General features: G+C 32.1%; 3 protein-coding genes across 3 annotated transcripts; 1 reads left to right on the forward strand and 2 right to left on the reverse strand.

Moving 5' to 3' along the window:
• Nucleotides 1–3,042: 3,042 nt before the first annotated feature.
• On the forward strand, nt 3,043–3,468 carry TRIADDRAFT_17540 (uncharacterized protein; the record flags this gene model as incomplete). The annotated part of the gene is made up of 1 exon (XM_002118250.1): nt 3,043–3,468. A coding segment is annotated over one exon (426 nt), but the record flags the coding sequence as incomplete, so codon positions are not given.
• Nucleotides 3,469–7,400: 3,932 nt separating this feature from the next.
• TRIADDRAFT_64417 (expressed hypothetical protein) lies at nt 7,401–9,876 on the reverse strand (the record flags this gene model as incomplete). The annotated part of the gene is made up of 5 exons (XM_002118265.1): nt 7,401–7,593; nt 7,662–7,772; nt 7,879–8,122; nt 8,224–8,330; nt 9,872–9,876. 5 exons carry the CDS (start codon nt 9,874–9,876, stop codon nt 7,470–7,472), a joined length of 591 nt encoding a protein of 196 aa, XP_002118301.1. The 3' UTR covers nt 7,401–7,469.
• A 3,044-nt stretch (nt 9,877–12,920) lies between these two features.
• Nucleotides 12,921–24,577, reverse strand: TRIADDRAFT_1135 (uncharacterized protein; the record flags this gene model as incomplete). Its single annotated transcript, XM_002118266.1, has 2 exons — nt 12,921–13,863; nt 24,486–24,577. Coding segments are annotated over 2 exons (1,035 nt in total), but the record flags the coding sequence as incomplete, so codon positions are not given.
• Between the last annotated feature and the right edge of the window lie 566 nt (nt 24,578–25,143).

The raw sequence follows: 25,143 nt of genomic DNA on the forward strand, positions 1-25,143 counted from the left end.
TTTATCCGCTATAAGCTCTAAAAAAATAAATTTTATATAGATGATGGACTCCAATAAATACAAGTACACGGATAGCAATGATCATACTATCCAATTTAGTGCAATATTCAATTTACTGGCTTTACTAGTACTTTTTCTATCATAATAATTATAATAAGCTATAATTTACCTAAATTGAATAATGTATGGTTGAACTCAGTACGGATGTAAATAATTAAGGTATAACCTTCTATAACAATATTTGGGTATACTAGTAATACAGTAGTCTATGATGTGAAAATATGTACTGCATTTAATTAATAAATTAAATCGTCAGTTTTTTTTTATCGTTTCTATAGCCTCGATTAATTAGCTTCGATTGCTTTATTCCATACAGTGTGTGTGAAATAAACTATCATCCTTTCCGTAAAAGCATTGAGAATGGCAGTTTATTTTGTAGGCAGTCCGGTAATTAGCCGTGGCAGACTGACAGTAGTAGGATCTTGAACAATATACAGTATAATAACGACGATGTAAAGTATTTAGAATATGCAGTAGATTGCACAGTCCAGTAGTTTAGCGTGTAATAATATGTCTTTCTACTTATAGACTGAGACGAGAGAGAACTATTTCAGAGAGGAGAATTATATTACTCTAAATCCGTCAGGTACAAGGTAAAGAAAGAGAGATATAATGCTACACAGAGAAAAGATTCTGAACCCAATACCCTAACAGCACATACATACATCATATATATGATGTACTGTATGTATATATAATAGATTGTGTGCTAGTGCGGTTCTAGCTGTATTATGTTATTGTTACCGTTCTGTACGCGTTATCATCATGATTTATGTTAGTGAACCTGATTAGTAGATAAGTAGGCAATAACATTACATAGCGGATATTGAAAATGAGCAATAACATTAATCACTATATTACTAGTAATATTCGTGAAATAACTACGTTTATATGAAGTTGCGCTCGTAATATCCTTCTTAAAATGGATACAGCCAAATGAAATATCGGATCAGTGGACTTCGGCACTTGATACAGATGAAAACTTAATCTGAATTTTACTCTATCCACCCTAATTAAGTAAATTTATGCTATGCTGAGATTTGATATAGGCAATCCTAATTGCACACTATGAACGCGTATCAAGAAATCCGAAACCCGAAATCTGAATTGTACTCTGTAATTTGATAAATCTCATAACGATGCTGGAATTTGATCTAAGCAATCCCAGTAGCATATTATAAACGCATATCAAGAAATCACGACTAAATTATTGATATTATGTATTAATTAAGAAGTATAGGTGAGATATTAAAAAGTGTGCGAGTTTTAAAAATCAATCTGCAAGGCTGAAATCTCGAATCTTATTAATTTATTTCATTTAATTATTTAATTTTACAATACGCATACGTATATACAGTATGTAAAGTTTCAGTTTCCTACTCATACAGCGGCATTAGGTGCACTTATTTTAAATTAACAAAGGTTTTCTAAAACTATAGATCAGACTTGCTTGCATTTTCTTACAAGGTGACGACCGTGATTCCAATAAGAGATTCATGGCAGTGTTGCTTAAATTAATTTTTTCGTGTTGTTGTTATTTAGCCTGAATAATATTATTTTTGTGTGGTCCTTCTATAAATGTATGTCAATGGCAATATCTGTAGCATTGCATAATATTAGCACAGCTTGTGAATCTATTAAATACTAAGAAATTGTAATGATTGCATGAATAATCGTACATTAGCCATTATAGGGAAAGGAACCCTGTTGTGTCTCTAAGCCAGTGGTCTTCTTTTACGTACGGCTTAACATTGTACTATAATGGTAATTGAGTAGTTAAGTAGCGGATCTAAAATAAATACTGTACGTTAGTGCTGGTTATACGCTTCCTTTATAATATTTCAACATTAGATGAAGAGGCAGCACATAATTAAATCATCGTGTGATATTTTATTGTTTCGCGAACGTGATTAGTTCTTAGGATTCAAGCTGTGGTCCATTAGTGCACTAACCACACAGTACGATGACTAATAATTGTTTTACGCTATACATACGTTTGGTCTTTTGGGATTGCTCTATTCACTAGCTTTTCGCAAAAATAATTTAAGAAGGCGTATTAGCCTACCGTTCGAATTAGATATTTATCTTCTAGTCACGAAAACTTTACAGTGAAAGATGTTGTCTTTTGACAGCTAATGTTTAATAATGTCGCACAATCTTGTAAGCTAAACTAAACCAACTGCATTTATACATGTCTTTTTCAAAGTTGATGGCCAAAATTTTGTTTACTAGGATTGGCGATCATCAATGTTGAGAAAGTTTTATGGATGATAAATTAGCGGGGTGCAGTTTGACTTAATTTACAAACTCGGTACAGTCTCTGACGCTGGTTATAAGTAAATCAGCTCAGTTAATTTTTCAACACAACGCGCTGTAAGTTGATATTAAATTACAGTATGCAGCATAATAACTCATTCATGATATAATAGTAAGCGAAATAAATAACCGTATGAATTAACTTAACAGTGGTAAGTCTTATCCATTGGAGAAACTGATAATCTTATTACTTTCTACTAAAATATACGGATTAAGCATCAATTGTGTTTTTCGTCACTAACCAAACAATTATCTAATGGGAGCTATGGAAAACTCAAGGGAGAATAGCGACTACGTCCCAAAGGGATTAGCGGACGACTACAATTATGTTTATTCCAGAAGTAAAACAACGTTGTTTGGTCCCTGAAGGACTTATAGAACCTTGCAAAAGGCCATTAGCACATCATATTAGATAGGAAGTGTAAGTGTTCGAAATCAGGTCAATTTTTTGATTGAAGGTTCAATTTTTGGTAGGAATTAAAAAAGATGGTTAAGTTCAGCCTGTGTTTTCAACTACTTTTTATCTTTGGTATCTTTAGCGCAAGTAAGCTTGTACCTGCTTGATTTTATTCATGAGTGCAGATTGAACTCTACTTGAGTATTAACGTATTTATTTCAGAATAAATATGATATTTTTTTATCTATTTTAAAGGCCACTGCTTGTCCAAATTTGAACATCAATGTCTGGCAGCACACAACGCTTTAAGGCATAAACATGGCGCAGCACCGTTGGTATGGAACGATAATGCTAGAAATAAGGCCCAGGTTACCGCTGATGCAATACTCCAAGATGGACGATTTGAATATCCCGTTCGTGAAAGCCTTCAACAGAATATTTTAATGGCTAGCTCTAGTTATGCTAAGGGGATTACCGCACAAGCAGTAACGAAAGAGTGGTATAGTGAAATTCGCTTTTATAATTTTACAAAGGGTGGATATCAACATAAAGCTAGACATTTCACTCGTGTAATTTGGAATGGTTCCAAAGAACTTGGCTGCGCAAGAGCCTCATCTAGCAATACTGTAGTGATAGTAGCTGATTACTTTCCCAAAGGTAATGTTAAGGGCGAATTTAAAGCCAACGTTTTCCCAGTTAAAAATTCCTTCCGTTACATTGATGAAGCCGAAATGGCTCATGAGGAGGATGATATAGCCAAAACAGCGCCAGAACAAATTCCAGATAGCAGTTCTTGCAGAGGAGCAGTGGACAAAAATGGCATGTGTCGCGAAGGACTTCTAGAACGTGAGGATGATTTTACTTCTCCAACGAATATTGTCGTTTCTAAAGCCAATAACCAGGAACAAAAACATTCTAAAAAGGTTACTGACTCTAGAAAGGAGTCTAAAAAGGAGTCTAAAGAAAGTAAAACAGAATCAGACGCTTTGCCTTTGGATGCAGAAAGGATACTCGATGAAATCGAAAGCCGATTCGAAGCCGAAGAATTTCGTCCTGTGAAAGCGTAATAACTAGAAAACTAAGTGCATAAAGTTTCCCTCGGGCCTGAAAATGTGATCAGCTTACTAATGATTTTATTTTTGTAAGAAATTAATCGGCTTATATATAGTCTGTTGTAATATCGTTAGCAACGCCGTATTTCAAATAACGTAATGAAACTGTTTTACACTTACGTCTAATCATTTCATACTAAAAAAATTAACTTGAATATTGGTTCAATATATTCATTAAATTTTTGCAATGTAATTGAAATGTCGGTGTAACTACTAATTTCTTTATTAATTTAAATTAATGAAGTACCTTAATCACTGGGTTTGATACTTAAAACTAGTTTAGGACAGTTTTCTAGTAAGTAGTTAAATTAGATGTATTCGTTTTTATAGATTTTATCGCTAGATATCTCCGGATTTTGTCGCAATAAATTTGTTGCCATAAATGTTAAAAATCTTAAATACTTTTGAATCAAGGGTAAACACAATAACGAAAATGTGGCAGATCACTGAGATCAGTAACATTGCAGGCATTAGGAAGGCTAAACAGATGAAAGTTTGACGATTGCAGATAAACTTATTCATTTAGGTTATTTGGATTATACAATCTCTCCTGCAATGTAAAATATTATTGCTGTTCAGTCGTACCTGCTGATGTAAAAGGAGTTTACTATATTAAAATTAAAATTCATCATGGTTTTCTTGCGTTAAAGCTTAGACACCGAGAATGAATAATTTCGGGTTTAGAACGCTCTATAGTAACGGTTTCCTTTGCGTAATAATCCCACTATATGCTCTTACCAACACACGAAAAAGTTTCAAGAATTTAATTCTTTACTTTTCTTTATCACTGGTTATTTCTAAACCTGCCTCCGTCAATTGCGCCTTATCCTATAGTATATTTCTCAAATTCATTGCTTGCCTAAAGTTATTATGTGATTAGTGATATTCAACCAATCATTAACAAGTACAACGTCTCTTTAATATTTATGTAATCACAGCCAGGTCTAAACCACACTAATAAAACGTTCTAGTACTAATACTACTAAGTTGGATGGCAAAATTTCGAGCTATTTAAATCATTTACGAAGTGATTATGGTGATAAAATGTAATCGCAGTATCAGCCATTTCTCAGCAAGGAAAGATTTAGTACCCAGTGCAAAATTGTTAAACCTTTCGGCAACCTGGGTACTTTTTGCGTTATATCCATGAAATATTACTATATATATAGCAAGAGGACATAAAGAGCAGAAGACTTTTTCCGGGCTTCAGAAAACTAGTCTATTTTGTTACAAAAACGTAGATAGGTAAACCTATGATCATAATGCAGCATTCTTAAAGATTTTGATCGACAGAAAAATTTCCTTTCGCTATGACTGTATTTATTGTAAGTAAAGTGGTTATCTTTTGCATGCCTATATTTTTAATTGTAGATTCGGATGAAAGAACAAAAATACCTCTTGCTATACTTTTCAATTTTGTATAAGAGTACTTCGTATTTTGAAAACTCTTCATTCGGTCTTTCTTACTTGATTGATACCGTTTAAATTTAGCTCTTAGATATTCTGCCTTGTTTCGTACTACTGCCCTGCCGAATAGTTATAAACGACTATATACGTCACTGCCTAGCGAAATGCAGACTTTTCTCTGAAAATTGCGGTTAGCAGTTATTAGGAGGATAAAAGTACTGTAGTTGCAGATCTACTAGTTAGTAAATAATTTTAAGCTTCACTACTATTCTTCTCCTCTATGGTAGATTAATTAATTATTGCCAGTTCTGAAATGCTCAATCTTAGTTCGTAATAATCAATTTATCTGCAAATTCGCTCTACTTTGACCCTTCCATCGCTAGTACTACGGTTAAATTCCTCATTTTTGTATAATATAATTAATTATACGTAATCAGATGATTTCTTTCTCAGTAAAACAAAAGCCATGGGTTTAAAGTTCTGCTATTCGAGATATAATAACTGCTGCTTAAATTATGGATGTTTTGTATACTCGTTCGCGTACAGTATATGCAAAAGACATACATATACCGCACATCTACTCGTATTACATTTTACAAACAATGTTATATAAGGTTTTTATTGGAAGCAAAACATCATACTACCCTCATTGGCTATGACTATCTTGACGACACTGGCGTACGAATCTATAATTTGATATAATTTTAATATACGAGTACTGTACATTTCATTGATTATTTAGATCGATGGTTATATAAATTATTTTGTTTATCAAAACACTTCTACGATCCAAACGAAAGCAGACAGGGTATGAATCTCCTCAATCTACAGTAGATAGAGGCTATTAATAAACTTGCAAATGGCACCAAAATGTAAGCGCAAAGCTTGTAGCCTTTCCGAGCAATTTTTTTTCAGAAATAATCTGCGAATCAAATGTGTTATTGAACTAGTTGTTAGCAACTACGTCTAAGTAGCCAGCCGAAATTGGGCTTATATTACATCAAGTTATGTCATAGGAAGGGAAAACTTGCAGATGTAACTATTGAATTCTAAATATTCTTTTTTTCCATCCTCTAATCATCCCATCCTCACAGAAATTTTTATATTTTTACTGAAGACTATGCGTCATTTGAGCTGTCATAAATTTATTTCTAAAGCTTAGTATTAGACGAAGTACTGATAAAACTGAAAATTTGTTACAGATTATGGTCAAGGGTGCGAGCATAGCTTGTCTTACATTCACGAATAGTATTGGATTCGATAAACTATTCGCTCTTAATAAATACGCTGTAAGGAGGGGAGAAACGGCAAGAATTCATTATACGCTGGGGATTTGCTTCATTACAATTTACTGTACTTACGTCATATATGATCTCTGGGGGGGGGGGGGATTCGTCTTCATCTACAGTAACTTTAACATTTGCGATGCAGTTTAACGCTGATCGTACTGCAGCTGTTTCTTTTTAGATACTGGACGCTTTATTCATCAGTCATGAACGGTCCTATCCATGTCTTATTCATTATTAACGGGTGTTCTACTTCTCAATTAACCATCAACGTAACTTGCTGATGGATTAGTCGTTGTATTATCACAGTCACTACTATACGTATATCAACTGTACATTAACTATGATGTAATTGGTTCGACCTAAAGTGTATAATTATACATGTAATACAAATTTTGACAGTGTAATCAAAGTTCCTTTAGTATAAATAGTGAACACTGTGGAGTCGAAAGTGTTTTGTTATTAATTTTATCGAAAACTATTGATCACCGATTTGCGACAGGAATACACTATTTAATCGCAGTTCTTACAGTGCAACTCTTGCTGGTTTTATTTTACAGCTTGTCAAGTTTATGCTACATTATCTAGCATTTATAGTCTACAACAAGAAGCTGTAGGACTCAAATTCCCTAACAACGATTTGAACTATTTCCATGGTAGTTACCTGGCTGCACAATGAGAACTAAAAGTAAAAATTAGAATGCTCAACTACTTCAGCTTAATTACCTCAGTCTATGCATTCATACCACTGCTGTAGCTTTCACAAATGTGAGATATTCGTATTACACATTAAAAGTAACATAGTCAAGATTGATTTTACATCAACGAACTCACAATTTTATTTTTCTACGTATATAATTCTGTTTTTACAAAAAGTCGTACAGTTGTAGATCACTTTTCAGCTTCATCTTGCTTGGCGAATGCAGCAAGGCGCTCATTTCTCTTCTCAGTGATACGATCTTCACGTCTTTGGCGAGCTGCCTTTTTCTTAGCACGACGAGCCTCGGCTTGATCCCTACAGTAGCATATTCAATTAATAAATAGTTGTAGAATGTGGCATATATCAACTATTACAATACTTACGCAAACATCTTGGCACGAGCTTTCTCAGCTTTCTTCTTAAAGATATACTCCATAAGTACTCGCTTATTTTTGAATACGTTACCCTTGGCTTTAGCGTAATATTCATGATACCTTCCAACAGGATAAATGAAGGCGGTTATTTTGAATCTATACTCGATACTGTAGAGCACCGTCATGTCTAATAACGGAGGAAGCAGTAATTATGCTTATCACTCACATATGATTATCGATCTTCTTTGCTTCACGATATTTACGCAGTAATCTTCTCAACACACGCATCCTACGCATCCAAATAATTTTTTCTGGCATACGGGCATTTGCCGTACCTTTCCTCTTACCGTATCCTCGATGTCTACCTTTTCTGCGTGCTTCCATCGCAGTTCTTACTCTGGATCTAGAATGGATAATTTGAGGTTTTCTGATAATTAAACCATCCTTTACGAGCTTGCGGATATTTTGCCCTAGGAAAATGGATTATTTGGCTTCAGAATAGAAGGGGATTTATTCAAATCTACATGCAGTACTGTGTTACAAAGAATTATAATATATAGAAGAATATTACTTGAATTGGCATTAGAGATTTCGTTCGTTTCATTAGGATCTAACCAGATCTTTCTTTTTCCGCACTTTAGTACGCTAGCAGCTAAACGCTTCTGCAAACGTAGGGTACTGAAATAGCAAGCATTTATTCCGTTAGGATTACTGGCAGTCTGATAACGAAGTTCACTAAAAGACTAACAATGTATGACATCAAACTGTCGATTACTCGCCTTGCAAGGCAGAGTTTTAATTTTAAAGTACTATGGACGTCCTGAAGATACCGGTAACCCAATATTACTACTGCGATGCTAAATATTGCCTGCCGTACTGAGTGTATCGATAGTAGTAGATGTCAGAAAGTCAGCTCCATGACGTACTGTATAATGACTTCTAAGCCCTACATTTGTTAAAGCCAAAATTGCGGAGCAACTAACACAACGATAGTTGTGAAATTTTACAAATACTAAACAGGGCCGAAATACTTGAACTTTTTGAAATATGATCAGCTATAATTTACGATTCGCAGACGCAATCTGTGCTACGAGCATAACAATTTCCATCCACTACATTATCCTGTAGGTGTGATTGTAAATCATAGCAAGAGTTTTATAATCTGCCTCTGTGTAGACTAGGCGTATTATATTTATTAACTTACTAACGCAAATACGTTTGATGTTGCTACAATCACTCTATACTTCGCTATTAAATTTGTTACATCATGGATAGCAGTTGCTACGGTGAAAGAATATATCCAAAACTGCACTCTAAAACATGAAATAGGGTATTCTCCGAATAGACGGTTTTAGTTACTGTACTGTATGGGTGGAATATACTCTTAAGTCCTAACAATGACATCGCACTATGAGATGACTGTAGACTAGAAATGCCGGTTGACTCCATCAAATATACGCTGAAGGAAAAATTATGTTCTTAAAGTAAGAGAAGTACGCTACAGCAATATCCGACATCACACTAAAGCGCTACCAAACATCAGAGTCAACTACATCGATTCCTTTAACCTTGTATAAGTGCTCCATAAGACGAATCTGCCATTGTGCAGTATAAACTAAACTGAGTTGAGCACATCTATCGTCTTCTAATTAGCACTCGCCTTAGTAGTCGTTTTCAACTAAGTTCAGTCTACACTACTTTCCACTAGGAATTTAGGCCTTCCAATGAACGAGGCAAAGTACAACTGACAGATGACAGAGAGCTCAGTAAAGTAACCGATAAACTAATGAAATTAACTATCGGAGATAGCGTTCCAATTTCAGGAAAATGATTGTAACAAGCAACAATTCTATTAGGATCGAAAGATTGATGCAGCTAATTTACGCACATGTAAAATATAATCCAGTTTCTATAAAATATAATTCTGTACTACGATAAGCGTCGAGGATAGGACACGAGTTGTCATTATGCTAAATCAGCGAAAAATCGGTATCACGTCTACTACTGCCTACAGTAAATCGCAATATACAGTGATGCGTTTCGGTAGTCGATTTCAGAGTTAAAATGGTTGATCAATCGGTAAAATAAGTAATAAAACTAACAAATTTCGTTATAATCATTGATAACGCATCATTTCTTACAATTCTATGTAAGTCAATGTCAGCTATATCAACGATTTGTAGTCGTTTACGATTAAGAAAAGATTGCCATTTTCTTACCTCATGGCGGTGCTTGATTTTAGTATGATGGAAAGAAAGACAGTAATCACATGGATCGATTTTTATGTGCGCTGGCCCTATAGGGGGGTGATTGCAATTCGCCATCGAATTATCACATCTTCGACATAGTGAATGATACACAGGATTTGATGAATCATACTGTCGTATTTCATTGCCAGTACTGGACTGTACACTATATAGTCCATTTTTTTTACCTCTACAGTACCGTATTGTACAGTACAGTACTGTATGGTACAGTCTACAGTACAGTATACAGTACTGTACTGTAGTACTGTACTGTAGAGGTAAAAGTCTTACTGTGCAGTACAGTACAGTACTGTAATGTACTGTACTGTATACTGTACTGTACTGTACAGTGAGTGCACACTGTACTGTACATTGTACAATTCCGTTGGAGATTTTCTGGACCATGAGGTTGCTGCTACCGCCAGTGCTCGAGTAAAAGCAAACAATCGATGCACAATTGCGCATGACTTTTCTAAACGGTGAGTCGACTCAGTATGTCTGCTGTGTTGGAGAGAGAGAGAAGGACGCGGAATGGCACTGCGTAGGTGTAGCAAAACCAATGTGCCAGCTCATTGGTTACTACATTCAACCCAGTATAGTGCACACTAGAGACCCTCTATCAAACTATCCGCTATCAGGTCTTTCATGAGCTAGCCACAGCCAGGTGGGGAAGTGTGACAGTGTTATATACTGTATTAGCGTAGAAATATCTACGTTAGGATAATTTTGTTAGCCTATCCTTATTTAGTTAACTTCTAATTTGGATATAATGTGTTTTAATATAGCACTGGCTTTTTATGACAGTGACACATGTAGACATACTGAAATCAATAGTTATATTGGGGAATGCGAATGATCTACTTACAGTTCGAATCATGTGATTGTAACTTACTTATGGTAGATTTTAAATTATCGTGGAAATGTCTCGTGATAGGACATATCGCAAGCTGACTATTCTGTATTAGTCATCAGATGTCCATGTTCGTAAATACAGTTATCTTAATTAGGGAGCAATAGCTAAAATTAATGTCTAATTCAGTGAATGATTCCAAAGTTAATCGTACTAACTATGACTCATGAACTATTGAGGAAGAGTATACAAATGCAGTATATGGTGCAATAAAGTTAATTCTTAAACTTAGTGTTTAAAGTAAAATACGAGGCGTCTAAATCTTTGTCTAGTCTGTTAGTAGAGCAGAAGTGTTCCTGATAGTGCTGATATCGTTCCTTGATACGTGGTTCAAGCAATTGACTTCTTGATCGTACGTTATCTTGTTACAAAGCTATTTTGTGACACCGACATAAACGGACATTGTCACATCCATTTCTACATATCAGAGAAACAATGAAATAGAGAATATTTATATTAAATTAACCTATTTATTCTCTTCGATACGAACACAGAGTGGATGCGTTTTAAATCTAGGCAACCTGCATATCTTGCTCGTTAATAGTATGCATAAGCTGTTCCAAGATCATTTATAATGCCAGGATATAATTAACAATAATAATATACTCGTACATTGTGCATATGCTATTCGAATGTTGTGATTTGTGAATATGTTTCGTTGCATATTATACATAAATAATACATCATTATTGAATATTTATTTATATTTTAACGAGCTGTACCATAATTGTCATGAACTTGTCAACATACGAATAAATGACATATAGTTGTTAACACAGTATAAGTCATGCATCAATAACGTAAAATGGATAACCATGCAACGTAATTGTTAAATAGAGAATTACGATTTAGTTAATGATAACATACAGTAATCGTTTCAAAGTTGTCAATATAGTGAATCATCCAGCAATAGTTATAAATACAGCATACGCTATGCTTAATGCATCAATAACCTTGGGATAAAATTTTAGTTACCTTTATTGATTGGGCTTATCATCTACCGAGGCGGAAATGACATTAGCCTGACGCATTCTGCTATTCTACGTTATAATGCTGCTTTATGTAACAATTATACTTTCAAAACACACCACTGCTATTGACTGAAATCTCTGCAGATCCTTTGTCGCACACCAACTCTGCGACAAGGGAACATAAAGTAAAAGTCTATTAGCAATTTTCTGACTTAAACGCTCTTTTACTAAACGTAAAACATATAGTAAAGTTCTGTAAAATTGAAGAATTTTATTAGCCTAGCCACATTCATTACACAATTATACTTGAATTGTTCCCGTTTATATAGGAACCATCTAACTTGTGAACTGTAATCTAATCATTTTACCTTACTAGAAAAGGCGTACCAAACTGAAATATTCGTAACATAGCTTTTTATCAATATACAATTTTTTTGTTTACTACCAAATTTATTGATCTATTTAATATATATGTGTGTTTATTACTTTAAATATATTCCAGTACATACAACACGATTTACTGTATACAGTGTACAGTCTAGATATAAGTATTATATTTGCATACAATCTCGTTTGTTAAACATACATGTGTAAATACACTTAATTAAGAATTAGAGGAGTTATTAATGCCAGCATATATTCTGTAGATAGCATTTAGATTATTATTGTACTTTATATGGTGTAAGCCATGGAGATGGTCTTGATATTATGCATCATGTACAGTACCTATCAGCGAGCATCACTCTTAATTAATAGATCTACAATAAAGCAAAGCGTTGATAATAGATATATTAGAACTCTCAACTCTGTAACAGTTGCTTGTTGATAATAAAGTAAACTTTTCGAAGACCATCTATTAAATGACGGGGCTATGATTTAGTGAATTATAATGCCATTATCTCAAATTTATCAACACATCGAAAAATCGAGTAATAATTGTAAAGATAGTATACGCTACGCATAATGCATCAATAACCTTAAGATATAATTTTTAGTCATTAATATTACTGATCTTTTCATCTACAGTAACTGAAAGTACATTAGTTTTCCGTAACTTAGCGGTAAATGCACTAGGCACAGTTCCAGTGATATTAGCGTTGATACGAGCTGATCGTATTTTTCTTAAAAAGGTTGGACTAGTTAGTGTATAGAGACAAGGGTTCACGGCTGAATTGATAGGCAACGCGAATATAATGATAAATTGCAGTGTAATTATATTTACATCTTCTGAATATGTTAATTGTAATAAAGTCATTATATAAAATGGTAACCAACTGATTAAATCTGTCACCAAGATTAAAAGTAGTCGAATTGCCATAGCTTTATCATTAGCAGTATTTGATTTGGCAACATTTTTATGACTCTGTTGTACTGTCAAAAATATTTGTATATATAATAGTGCTGTAATAATCCAGCAACATATGGTTACAGCAATAAAGGCTACAAGCCAGTTGGCAAACGTGGAATTTGTAAGATTACTCGCCATACAGATACTACTGTATCCATATAATCGGTTCTCTGCCGAAGCGTTGATACTGCTCATAGCTGGTACACCAACGAAGATAGAACAGAATATCCACAATGTGCACACAGTTGCTATTGCAGCTTTGGCATTAAACCTATGTCTTGAAAATGGATGGACAATACAAAACCATCTATCGAGACTGATTAATAGCATCATAAAGACAGACATTAGGCTAGATACACAACACAGAAAGCATGCAAATGCGCAATAACCACTTGAAAGCCATGACTCCGACAATTGTGCAAATCTTCCTGTGTAGTATCCATCGGCAATAGCAATAATAAGTAAATAAATAGACATAACGAAATCTGCTATTGCTAGATTAGATATTAAAATGCGAGGGACATTATTGCCGTGACTTTTACTTTCAAACTTATGTAAAGCAAGAACTAGGATATTGCCGATGAAAGCGAAACAGCCCACAATCCATATGAATAGCTGTAGAGATACGTGTGATAAAAGGTTATGGCACGTGGAGAAAGATCCTTTCTGTTCATACGGTTGACAGGTAGTAACTTTAGCAGGCACCATGCAGCATAAATAACTTCGAGTAGATAATCTAGAAAATAATAAATATGCAATGCATTCTTTAGATAAAAGTGTAAGGATCAGATGTTAGAATTATAATCATGGGAAGATAACGTATTGAACCCGGCACTGAATGATTTCTCATAGTATCTAGATTTCGCCAGGTAGCATAAGATAGACTGTACACTAGTTGTTTTGCTACTTGATTTATACACGTTAGTTAAAGGTAAGGTCGGTCCTAAAGGACCATATTATCTAAATAGTGATAAAAATTGATATTCAGGTAATGGAACAACAGATTAATTTATAATGCAATTGGGTTGCATAATTTAATTTTAGTGAAGATGCTAATTAACTTTGGCTTCCTACGCTCATCAGTAGTTCGAGTCGTACATTAGATATGTTACAGGAAGAGTGTGGGCGGCTGTTGACTAGATATTTGTTTATTATCAAAATAATGTCGCAACCCTCTGGTAGCAAAAATACTGCGCATCATTGTGGGTAAACTAGTCACTTAATTTATATCTGTACTTACACTGTTTGTAATGCAATAGCACCTGCAAATGAATCAGAAGTTATGAAGGTCAAGGAATTGTCTTTCAACGACCTGAAATAATATATTACAATTAGTGTTAGCACATGATTAATATTACGACATTATTTCGTATTTCAATATTTTACAGTTTTAAAGAATTATACAATCGTCTATAGTCAATGAATTGATAAGTTAACAAAGAGAATTAAAAAAATTACTTATACTATGCAGGTTTGTGTAAATGAGCATCTTTGATAGATAAAAGCAATAAACTTACAGTACTGCTAAAGTTCGCAGATTTGAAAAGCAATCTGTTATTAGATTCCTAATGCCATTGCGATCTAGATATCTGATTATTTTTTATGAATGTTTTATAGAAAAACATAAGATGAATTTTCTTTAAATCAATTAAGAATGGTTTAAATATAAAAATAAGTAATAGCTGATCTGCTATCATTAACTTACAGGTTAGTTACACCAGGAAAAAGATACTGGAATTCGGTTTTGCAAATATCAACTAATGAATTGTTCGACATATTGCTATAAAATTAAAAAATAAAAAGTATCTTTTATATGTAGATTAATAGATTGCATTACAGATTTTTCAACATACAGTATACATGACATATCAAGATAATAAAATTAAATTAAAGGATATATTGGTCATTTTCATACACTGTTTTAAGGCCGCTGAAGGCCAGAGTGTATTTGTTGCTAAATGTCTTTAATCCATTATTGGCCATGTTTCTAACAAATTTATACAAGTTATTATGATAAGTATTTGAGTGCAGTAAAATTATACGATTTAGTATGGATATCTGATGTGATATCTAGAAGTTCGTGATTATTGTAACCTTAATTTTGGTTAAATGATTTTTACTTAAATAAGTTAATAATTATTTTATCGATAAAAAAGATACGATAGCAATTGCTAGTGTGAATTTATATCAGGCGTTCCGACTGATAGATAGTATGCCAGACAGTTTCTTAACTTACAAATTATTCAGTCTATAGTCATGGCTACGAAATATATCCGATGAATCCATCGTTGTAATATTATTGTTGTTAAAGGTCCTAAAAAAATTTAGTGATATTTTCACAAAGTTTACCAGCGTGGTTGTTACCGATCCTATAATTAATAACGTTTGCTTTACTTTATCTTTATTAATTAAGAGTACTACTCGCCTTGTAACATTATGAGTAAGCAACATTTGATAAACAAGGCCGGGCTAAGATATACAAAGCCCGGCGTACTAATTATGATTTCAGTAGTCCGCTATTTAGTCTTCTGATCTTAGAGTTGCAATATATTGTGTTGCAATATACTGTTCGCGTATATTGTGCAGTCAGTCTAGAATATAAGATCATTTTTTGCTATATAAAGTAATGTAATCTACGCCTGCTATGGGTAGCTTTGTCTGCTTAATGCTGAAGACTAGTATCTACGGTACAATTGTAAACTAGTATGTTTAATCTAGATCTTTAGGCTGATAGCTTAATATAAGTAATTTTTGACGATATTATATTGCTGTAAAGCACTTACAATGATTGGATGGTATTTCGTAAATTTCTGAAGGCCTCTGGAAATTCTTGAAGGTTATTACCAGCGAAGTTACTGTGTAATTGTCGAATAGGATTTAAGTTATTTCCATTTATTTGCATTATAACGTCAGCACTATAATCTTAGACTAATATAAATATCGCATTACACCCTTTCATTATTTACAATTTATAATAGTTGAAGACACACACGGATTCTTGGTGTATCTGTTCATTTGAAACTCCATCAAGTAGGCAATTAAACAGATTTCTAGAACGTAACGATTGTATTTTTTGACGGATCACCATTTTAGTCAGGTTATTATAACTAAAATCACTGAAAAAGCAATAAAAAAGATCCATTATGCTAAAGGATTTTTAATATTCATGTTAGAATGAATCCTATCTGAAAGAGATGTTGACATATCTAAGGTAGGAATGAATTTGTATTAGAGCCATTACAACTTGTGACTTCAATTTTTAGAGAACAAACTGGCATGTCTACTGAATGAAGAAATTCTCTTTCCGATTTCAAAGAAAAATTGAAGCAATACTCCATATTAATAGTATAGAATTCGGAGATTGATCCTGTTGCTCTGTGTTACACTACAGTATTTTCTATGTCGAATTACTAAGGTAATGAAATAATTGTTCTAAACGTGTCGTGTTTGGAGTAGCTATATTAAAAATGATTAGTTCTTATTGACAGTGAATATGCATGTAAATCTAAACTAAAAAATAATAATATGTCTCTCATGATCTAACTACATACTACATGTATTCATTCTTCGATAAAACCAAATATTGATAATCTAGTCAACAGACTAATGGAGGTGTAAGGTGATATTGTAAGCGCTAAAGTATGGATTTCTACTTAGATAATCCACAAATTAGCTAGTGTAATAACAGATAAGAATTAAAGCATGGAATACGATATCATCAAAGTATTAACAATCCCAATACTAGTAGAAATTAATAATTGTAACGCATATAATACAAAAATATCTTTCGATCTTGAAGAGTTATGGACTTACATTGATCTTAGTCTAAAACGTAGTAAATTTACTACTAGTTGAGAAATATCTTCTATGCCGTTGCCAGCTAAGTACCTAGAATAATCAGAATATCAATAAAATCTTGCCAAATTCAATATTTGAGCCTCCTGTTTAAATGGTGTTCATATTATTAAGAGAATAGTTTTGCTAGAGTAAAATTTCCTTAATTTTTTGGGCTGCTTACACTTCCTCAACTTTCATTGTATTGGTTAAAATATCTTCTGCAATAACACTTTGGTAATGAGATAGTCCATTATAGCTAAAGTCACTATAAGTATGAAAAATTGTAAAGACACCATTAATGGACTGCTTTATAAGATTAAACATTTAAAATTTGTATGATTGATAAACGGATGCAAACTAGGTGCATTACAAAGATTTTAGTCTTCCAAAAGTTGGCCAGCAGTTAGACATGATTTTTGAAAAATTATTTCGAGCTACATGCCTAGATAATAAATATAAGCCATTGTACAAATTAGGCATTAAACAGGGCATACCATAATACCATTCGTTGATATCTGGCTATAATGTATGAGTTGTAGCATGAATATATAGCTACTGTTCTTAACTGAAATCATTACACTGGCACAAAGTCTAGTAAGTTGCATTACGCTGGTACGATATATAAATACGGAAATTAAACAATTCTTGAGCAGCCAGTCTCAAAATTTACCAAGTTGTAAGAAAAATATTAGATTTTAAGGGCAGACAGTCAAGTTTCTGAAGCCGGTTAGAATTCAATGAACTGCAATAAATGATTAATACTGAGCATGCAGCATCGGTAATCAACTTATTTTGACATAAGTATGGGTAAGAATCATTGAATACTTACAGCTTCGTCAAATATCGGAGGGATCTAAAGCCATCATCACTTATAGAGGCTATTGAATTTCGTTCTAAATATCTATGAATCATAATAAAATTGTAGCATTACATATCTAAACCATTAGTACTTAAGCTAGATATATTAAATGAATATTATTAATATCTTTGTAAGAAGCACTATTTTTATCCCTACTATAGAACGATAGCTTAGTAAATGGTGCCCAATATTAGCAGATAAAATAGTTTATTATTTGAAACTATTTTTGGACATTGCAGTTATAAAATTAGACACATAAGCTGCCCAGCTGTCGACTGTAAAAATTATTCACTAACAGCTGTCCTATTGCTTAATTATAATTTCTGACATCACTAGTCGTCTCTGGTCTAGCGCCGCCATCCTACTTATGATTATCGGGAATTCACTATAGAACCTATTTTCCGATAATCTTTTAATGTAAGTTCAAAACAAATCTATCTAGGCTAGTTATAAGCTAAGAAGCAATCACGCTATGCAGCAGCAAGTGATCTAATTCATAATATATAACATTATTAGTGAATAGAAATATTTTATACGGCTTCAATCTCATGATAGCATAAAACGACTGAGTCCTCTATAATGAAATTATGAAAACTGCCCAATTATTATCAATTTTATGTGCGTTTGAAAGCTAGTTACAACTTTAAACGTTACTTACAGTTCCTTAAGTTGTTTTAAGGTTGCAAAGATACTGTCAATATAAGAAAGCTTATTTCCGTTAAGATTCCTATATTACAAGAACAATAAAAGTTTAGTAATGAATGAAGGTAGCTAATAGGCTTTCGAATATTAAAATGGAAATAGAAAAACATCGTTGTAGCTTGCCACGATACGATCTATGCATATTTTAATCCTACAGTTTACAATCATTTATATTTTTAGAAACAAGTAGCATCTATTTACATCTGCGTAGTCTCTTGATACAGATTAGATTTAAGGCTATTATTTTGATCTGTTCAGAAGTACATATGCTTAGTGCCAGAAAACACTTACAGGACAGCTAGTTTAGACAAGTGATTTTGAAAAATATCTTTGGTAATTATTATTTCACAATCTTCTAAAATTCTTTTAGAAAATAAATAATGGGATTAATTAAATACTAATAGTGAAAAATTCCCGTATAGTTACAAATATTAGTGTAATATTGAGAACTTCTTATATTCATTTGAATGAATTTGCTTTATAGGGATATGGCTTACAATGTCGTAAGTGAACTCAGTCCTTTAAATGAATTATTATGCAAATTCAAATTTACATTTTCAGATAAGTCCCTACAAATTCGTAATTGTCAGCATGATCAGTTACAGATACTAAGTGCAAAGGCATACATAGAGCATTATTAAGCGATGAAAAAGTGCCATAAAGTAAATAATGATAAAAATTTACGAATAAATTAGATCGACATAGGTATAGTATACGTACAAGGTCAACAGCCTAGTAGCGTTCAGAAATACATTATTCGATATCGATTTAATACGGTTTTGTCCGAGATCACTATATTGGTATTAATTGTTAGCGATTGAATTGCAATACATTAACAGAAATTTTATACTAAATTTAAAATAAGAATCGGCTGTGAAGATTACAGATTTTCAATGGCAGACATAGCCTGAAATTCTGCAACAGGAATCACTTTGATGTTGTTTTTCCGTAAATTTCTACATATATGAGACATAGTTAGTAAAGAACAGAAAAATCCAAATTATTATCGATTCCAACTTAATTTAATTACTACATTCTTAAGAATTAATAACTCTATAACCAATTTTTTATGGTGCGTTGATGATAAATGTACATAAAAATTTACGAAATTGTATTATTTAGCAAATCCATCAGATTACTAATCATCATGAATTTGACGATTAATTATAATGATACATTTACATAGATTTCCACTGAATTTTGCTTTCCTTACTTTAGGAACTAAGAGCTCTTAGATCTATTAGAATCTAGGATATCTTAACTTGCTCTTAATTATCGTACTTTTTTGTAGCTACTTACGTATGGATAATACATTCTACTGAAATATTTAGTGTTCAAAGATTTCAATTTCATTTTAATTTTATGTATTAACGATAGTTATAAGGCTATAATATGCCAATCTTAAATGTATATTTTATATCGTAGCCGTCATATATTGATATAAATGGATTTTAAATTCAATGTTTGAAACAATAAATGATCTTACAGGGCTTTTACGGTAGATAATCCAAATATAAAATTTATGTTTTCTAGAGAATTTTCTTGCAATATTCTGTAAAAATGTCAAAACGAAATCATTTACAGCTGCTTTGGGTATTTATTTTTATTAGAAATTATGTAATACGAAAGTAAGCGTAAGGAGAAAGCACGTTATTTTAAGATTCTGGAGTAATTAAATAATATAAATTATAAATTGAATAATGCAAGATGTTACTGATTGTCATTGTAGTGTTAATATTTGATAAATAAGATGCAATAATCTACTGGTTACGTTGAAATAATGCGATTAAATGCTTATGATGAACTGTCTAAAGCTTACAAGGTCGTTAACGAATAATTGGCCAAGGTGAAGACATTATCGTTAATTGATCTCATCCTATTTGATGACAAGTTTCTGTAAGGATAAATTATTGAAACTTATCATGTAAGTAATCTGTAGTATTTTCCAGAATAATTTTTATTATGTAGTACTTTAATGCTGAAAGATTAACGACAGCAGTAACTTACAGCACTTTTAGATTAGGTAAAGATTGAAATTGTTTTGCAAATTGGCTTGTCATGCTATTAATTCGATTTTTGCTTAAATCTCTAAACGTATTATGTTGAATAGAATTATATAATACAATTGGTAATTCCATATAACATCAACCTTAAAGGTAGTTGACTTTGCCTCACTCACAGTTCACTTAACGATGTTATATTTGCTAAAGGTATCCGGGAAAATTTGCTTATAACATTATCTGAAAGATTTCTAAAATTTTTTTCGATTATTGAAAAGCTGTAACATTAATTACAATCTATAACAGATTCTAAATGAATACGCATACTTACAAAGATTTTATATTTCTCACTTCAAATGAGTTAATGTTTTCTATAGAGTTGCTTGATAAATCACTATTAAAAAAGAATTATTAAAAAAATAAGTTAAGAAGAATTATTAAGATAATTATTTTGCAGCACACAACATAAGATACTGTAAGATGATGTGATTGATTAACTGAAGAGTACAAGCATGTGAGGTAAATAGGAACATTTTGCACTTTACATTACATTTTAGTGAAATTAGATTGTGAAATGGAAACGTTCCAGTTGACATTCACGGTACCGGTCTTAGATAAACCCCTAAATAGATGTTAAGGGAAAGATCGTCAAGGAAATGAATTACAGAATGTTGAGAACCAACATTATCGTAGATTAGGTAGAAAACTAAAGAATAGATAGTTTTATTAACAAGCCGCTAATTGTTCAGTAAGAAATTTGTACGGCATATTTTATATTTAAGAGAAGTGCTATCATTTAAAAGCACTTGTTAAGGCATTTACACTATCATGTATGGTATGTTTTCATTTATTAATGCAGATTTTATCCATATTGCAATAAATCATGCTGTGATACTTGATCAAGAAATAATGATATTGAAAATTTAGACAATTCAAATGACTAAGCTAACTAAAAAGAAGAAAGTTATTACTAGCCAGTTATCATGATATTAATAAACGGGCCAAAGACTTTAGAAGATCAGATTATCGTCTAGTATTGAGATAGAAACAGAGATTTACTTATTTTATATTAATTGTAAACCGCACTGTCACGGTACGCCGTTACTAATTAAGTAACTGTAAATTAATGAATGCTTATGAATAGATAAGATAAGGTTATGTGCTATGTTTTAATGCGCTTGTAGCTGATAATAGGATGGTAGAAATGAGATAAAAATAGAAGTTGTTAGCAGTTAATTTACTGTAGGTTTATAAGGTGTGTTAATCTCTAAAAATTGAGCTGTATATGGACGAAGGTTAAGCGTCTTAACACCTGATAGCTTGTAGCTATCTAAGTCTGAGAATATCGACATGTATATTTAGTAATGGTATTATACTAATTAATGTAACTTGTAAAGCATGAATTCTCACTCGTTAATATTGGAATTCACTGTAGAAACCTATTTAAGCGCGTGTGTTTGTAGAATAAAGAAAGTAATTGCTCAAGAAACGGCAAGACTCATATCGTGAAGAATAGTGTAATAATTAGTCAGTTGTCTGTGGAGATCAGCCGAGAAATCGAGTTCTCAAATACTTCTCTCATAGAAACTGAAAGTACTGGGAGAAATAGCCCAAGTTTTAAGTAACTACACTAGAGTTCTTTACTTTCCTTTGCCACAAGTGAGGGTTGTGACACGCACATGATGGAAATATAGTTTATTTCGGTTACTTGAACAATGATCACAATATTTCTATACAGTATCATAGTTACTATTTCAAATTAAAATTATCCTGGCTATAAATATTAGTATTTTAAGATACTTGCAAGTCTAAGTCTTTGGAATCACCCGACAAGAGGGACTTTAATTTTGGCAAGCTCTTCAATGGATTTCCATCAAATTTCCTAGTTAAAGTAATTAAATGAAGTTATCAACCTAGTCGCATTAATATTGGTACGTCAAATAAGTCTATTAATGTGATAAAAGTAATTATAAAATATTAATGCAAGGTCAAATTTTGTATTACTTACGCTGACATTAGAGAAGATACATTGGATAATAAACCATCAGATAGCTTTGAAATTTGATTCGATCGGACATTACTAGACGATGAGTTGCGAAAGAACGATTTTGGAGCGTTAAAATATTGGTAACCATAAATTATGAGGAATAAAATATTTGATTTTCTTAAAAAATGATTATTTTAATGATGGAAAGCTACAGTACTAACAGATGTTTCAATTTAGAGAGTCCCTGGAAATGTTTTCGCGTCAGGTTAGTTAGGAGATTCTCATCTAAATTACTATAGTCAATGGCTCAATTTAGAATTAAATGGTGAATTGGAGATACAATGAATCTGTTTTATAATTTATTGTCAACCACATAAACTCAACACCAGTATGCTTAATTTCGGCAAAAACAGATTATAGACCAATTAAATTGATATTATTGAAATAATATGTTTGTAAAGTGTCTTGTCCGGAATCTCAGCTCTGTAATAAGGTTCAATTCTAATTTGATAACTTATGTTTCTCTAAACTGAATAAACAAATAAACTATAGAATGATGAGGAAATTAACTTGGAAAAACATCGCATATTATATTATTAATGGTTTATCAAATGGATTTTGGTGTTACTTATTTCAGATTCTTGTAAATTACTAATAATCCACACTATGTTAGAATTCATAAAACAGATAATATACTTAATACAAGTATATACGTAAAATGTACTTGTATTGTGTAATATGTAAGATATGATTAACTCCATCCTGTAATCTACGTTATTTTGGAACTGGATGATTCCATAACTTACAGATTAGTTACGGCTTTTACTGATAAAAAGGCTTCTTCCGAAATATGTGAAATTTTACAACCATATAAGCTCCTAAATACGAAGAAATAGGTAATAAAACGACTTATATTAAAGAATTATTTTATTTCGATCACTAAATTACGAGACTACCAAATATTAAAAGGGAGAAGAAAAATAAAGATCTGCTTGAGACTTTGAACTAAAGATGGATAGAATTTGGCTTTCAAGTAAGATATATTTTCTTTGAGTATCTTTTTCAGACTCCATTATTACAGATATCTTCTATTGCTAACTATGAATTAGAATTGCATTAAAATACTAAGACCTATTTTCATTAAAATTTCCTAAGAATTTGTAATTGCCTTATGGCAATAAATTAATCAATACAGCTAAAATAGATTAATTTCTAGCTAGAAGATATTGATTGAAGATAGCTTAATGCTTTTAATTTACTTTGAACAATGCTATATTATGAATTACTTCAATTAAGCATTGCTTCGACATACAAAGATGCCTTAGTTATTTCTATTATTTCCAAACCTCTGGTTTTAAAACTTACAGTATGTGTACTTGATTCAATCCCAAAAATGTTTCTTCGCTTAGATTGCGAAGCAAGTTTGTTGAGAGATCTCTAAATAAAATTAAACAATTAGAGGGATCGTAGGCTCACCGGTTTATGATATGATAATTTTAATTCATGTTGGCAAACCAATCAATAGACTAACATTTCATACAGATTATTCAAGTCCTCAAAACTTCTATCTTCGATTGTCATCATACCGTTACTGAATAAATGTCTATATCATGGGTATTAATAGTTATGATTGAGGTTAATTTACCGTAAAGGAGGTACGCTTATCTAAGTAATCTGTTTCAAAGATATTGATAGAACTGAAAAGGTTACTACATTTACAAATAAACTGAAATTTAGAATTTAAACAACTTACAGTTGCAGTAGTTTATTTAATCCCTTAAATTGGCTTTGCTTGATATTTTTAAGGTTATTATTTTGTAGTTTTCTATAATTTTAAATCACAGGGAAACTTTTATTTGTTATAAAAGTTCTATTACTTCCAATACAATTACTTATAGTAGAATTAAAAATATTCTGCTAATTTTGTCGGCTATAAACCGGTCCGCGAATTAAAATTTTATAATGTAGCATACAATATTCCAAGCTCCGTCAAGTTTTGAAATGAGCCAGGCTCGATGTCGGTCAGTTCGTTTCTATTTATATATCTGAATACCCCAAAATTTAAGTTTTCAGAAAGATTATTTAAATAAAAGCCAGATAGGTTTCATTAACTTAAATTTAGTTCCTAATATCCGTTATTACTTACAAGGATTTTAAAGATTGCAAACCACTAAGGCTATGTAATCCGATACTGATAATCTTATTACCGGTTAGCTTTCTATATATAAGATCAATTTACTTATCAATTATGACAATTTACCAACGCTGTTACTTATATGAATAAGCTAATGATACCTATTAGTACTTACAGTGTCTCTAATCTTGTTAGTTTAACGAATGCTTTCTTAGGTAAGGCATTTATTAGATTTGATGTTAAATCACTATTGATATTAAATTTCATTCGTTGCGAAATAGGCGCAATCAAAATAAATTGATTATTCAATTCACGATTACTGAAAAGTTTTAGATATATAACGATTATCCACTAACAGGGATTCTAAGTTTGTTAATTCATCAAATGCATCTTCATGTATAAACCATAAATGATTTGCAGACATTTCCCTAAATTTATTCATTTGTGACAAATAACAGCAGATAGTAAGTTTTACATGACTTATAATAATTTAATGA

This window comes from Trichoplax adhaerens, genomic scaffold (assembly GCF_000150275.1).
Source record: "Trichoplax adhaerens TRIADscaffold_41 genomic scaffold, whole genome shotgun sequence".
NCBI lineage: Eukaryota > Metazoa > Placozoa > Uniplacotomia > Trichoplacea > Trichoplacidae > Trichoplax > Trichoplax adhaerens.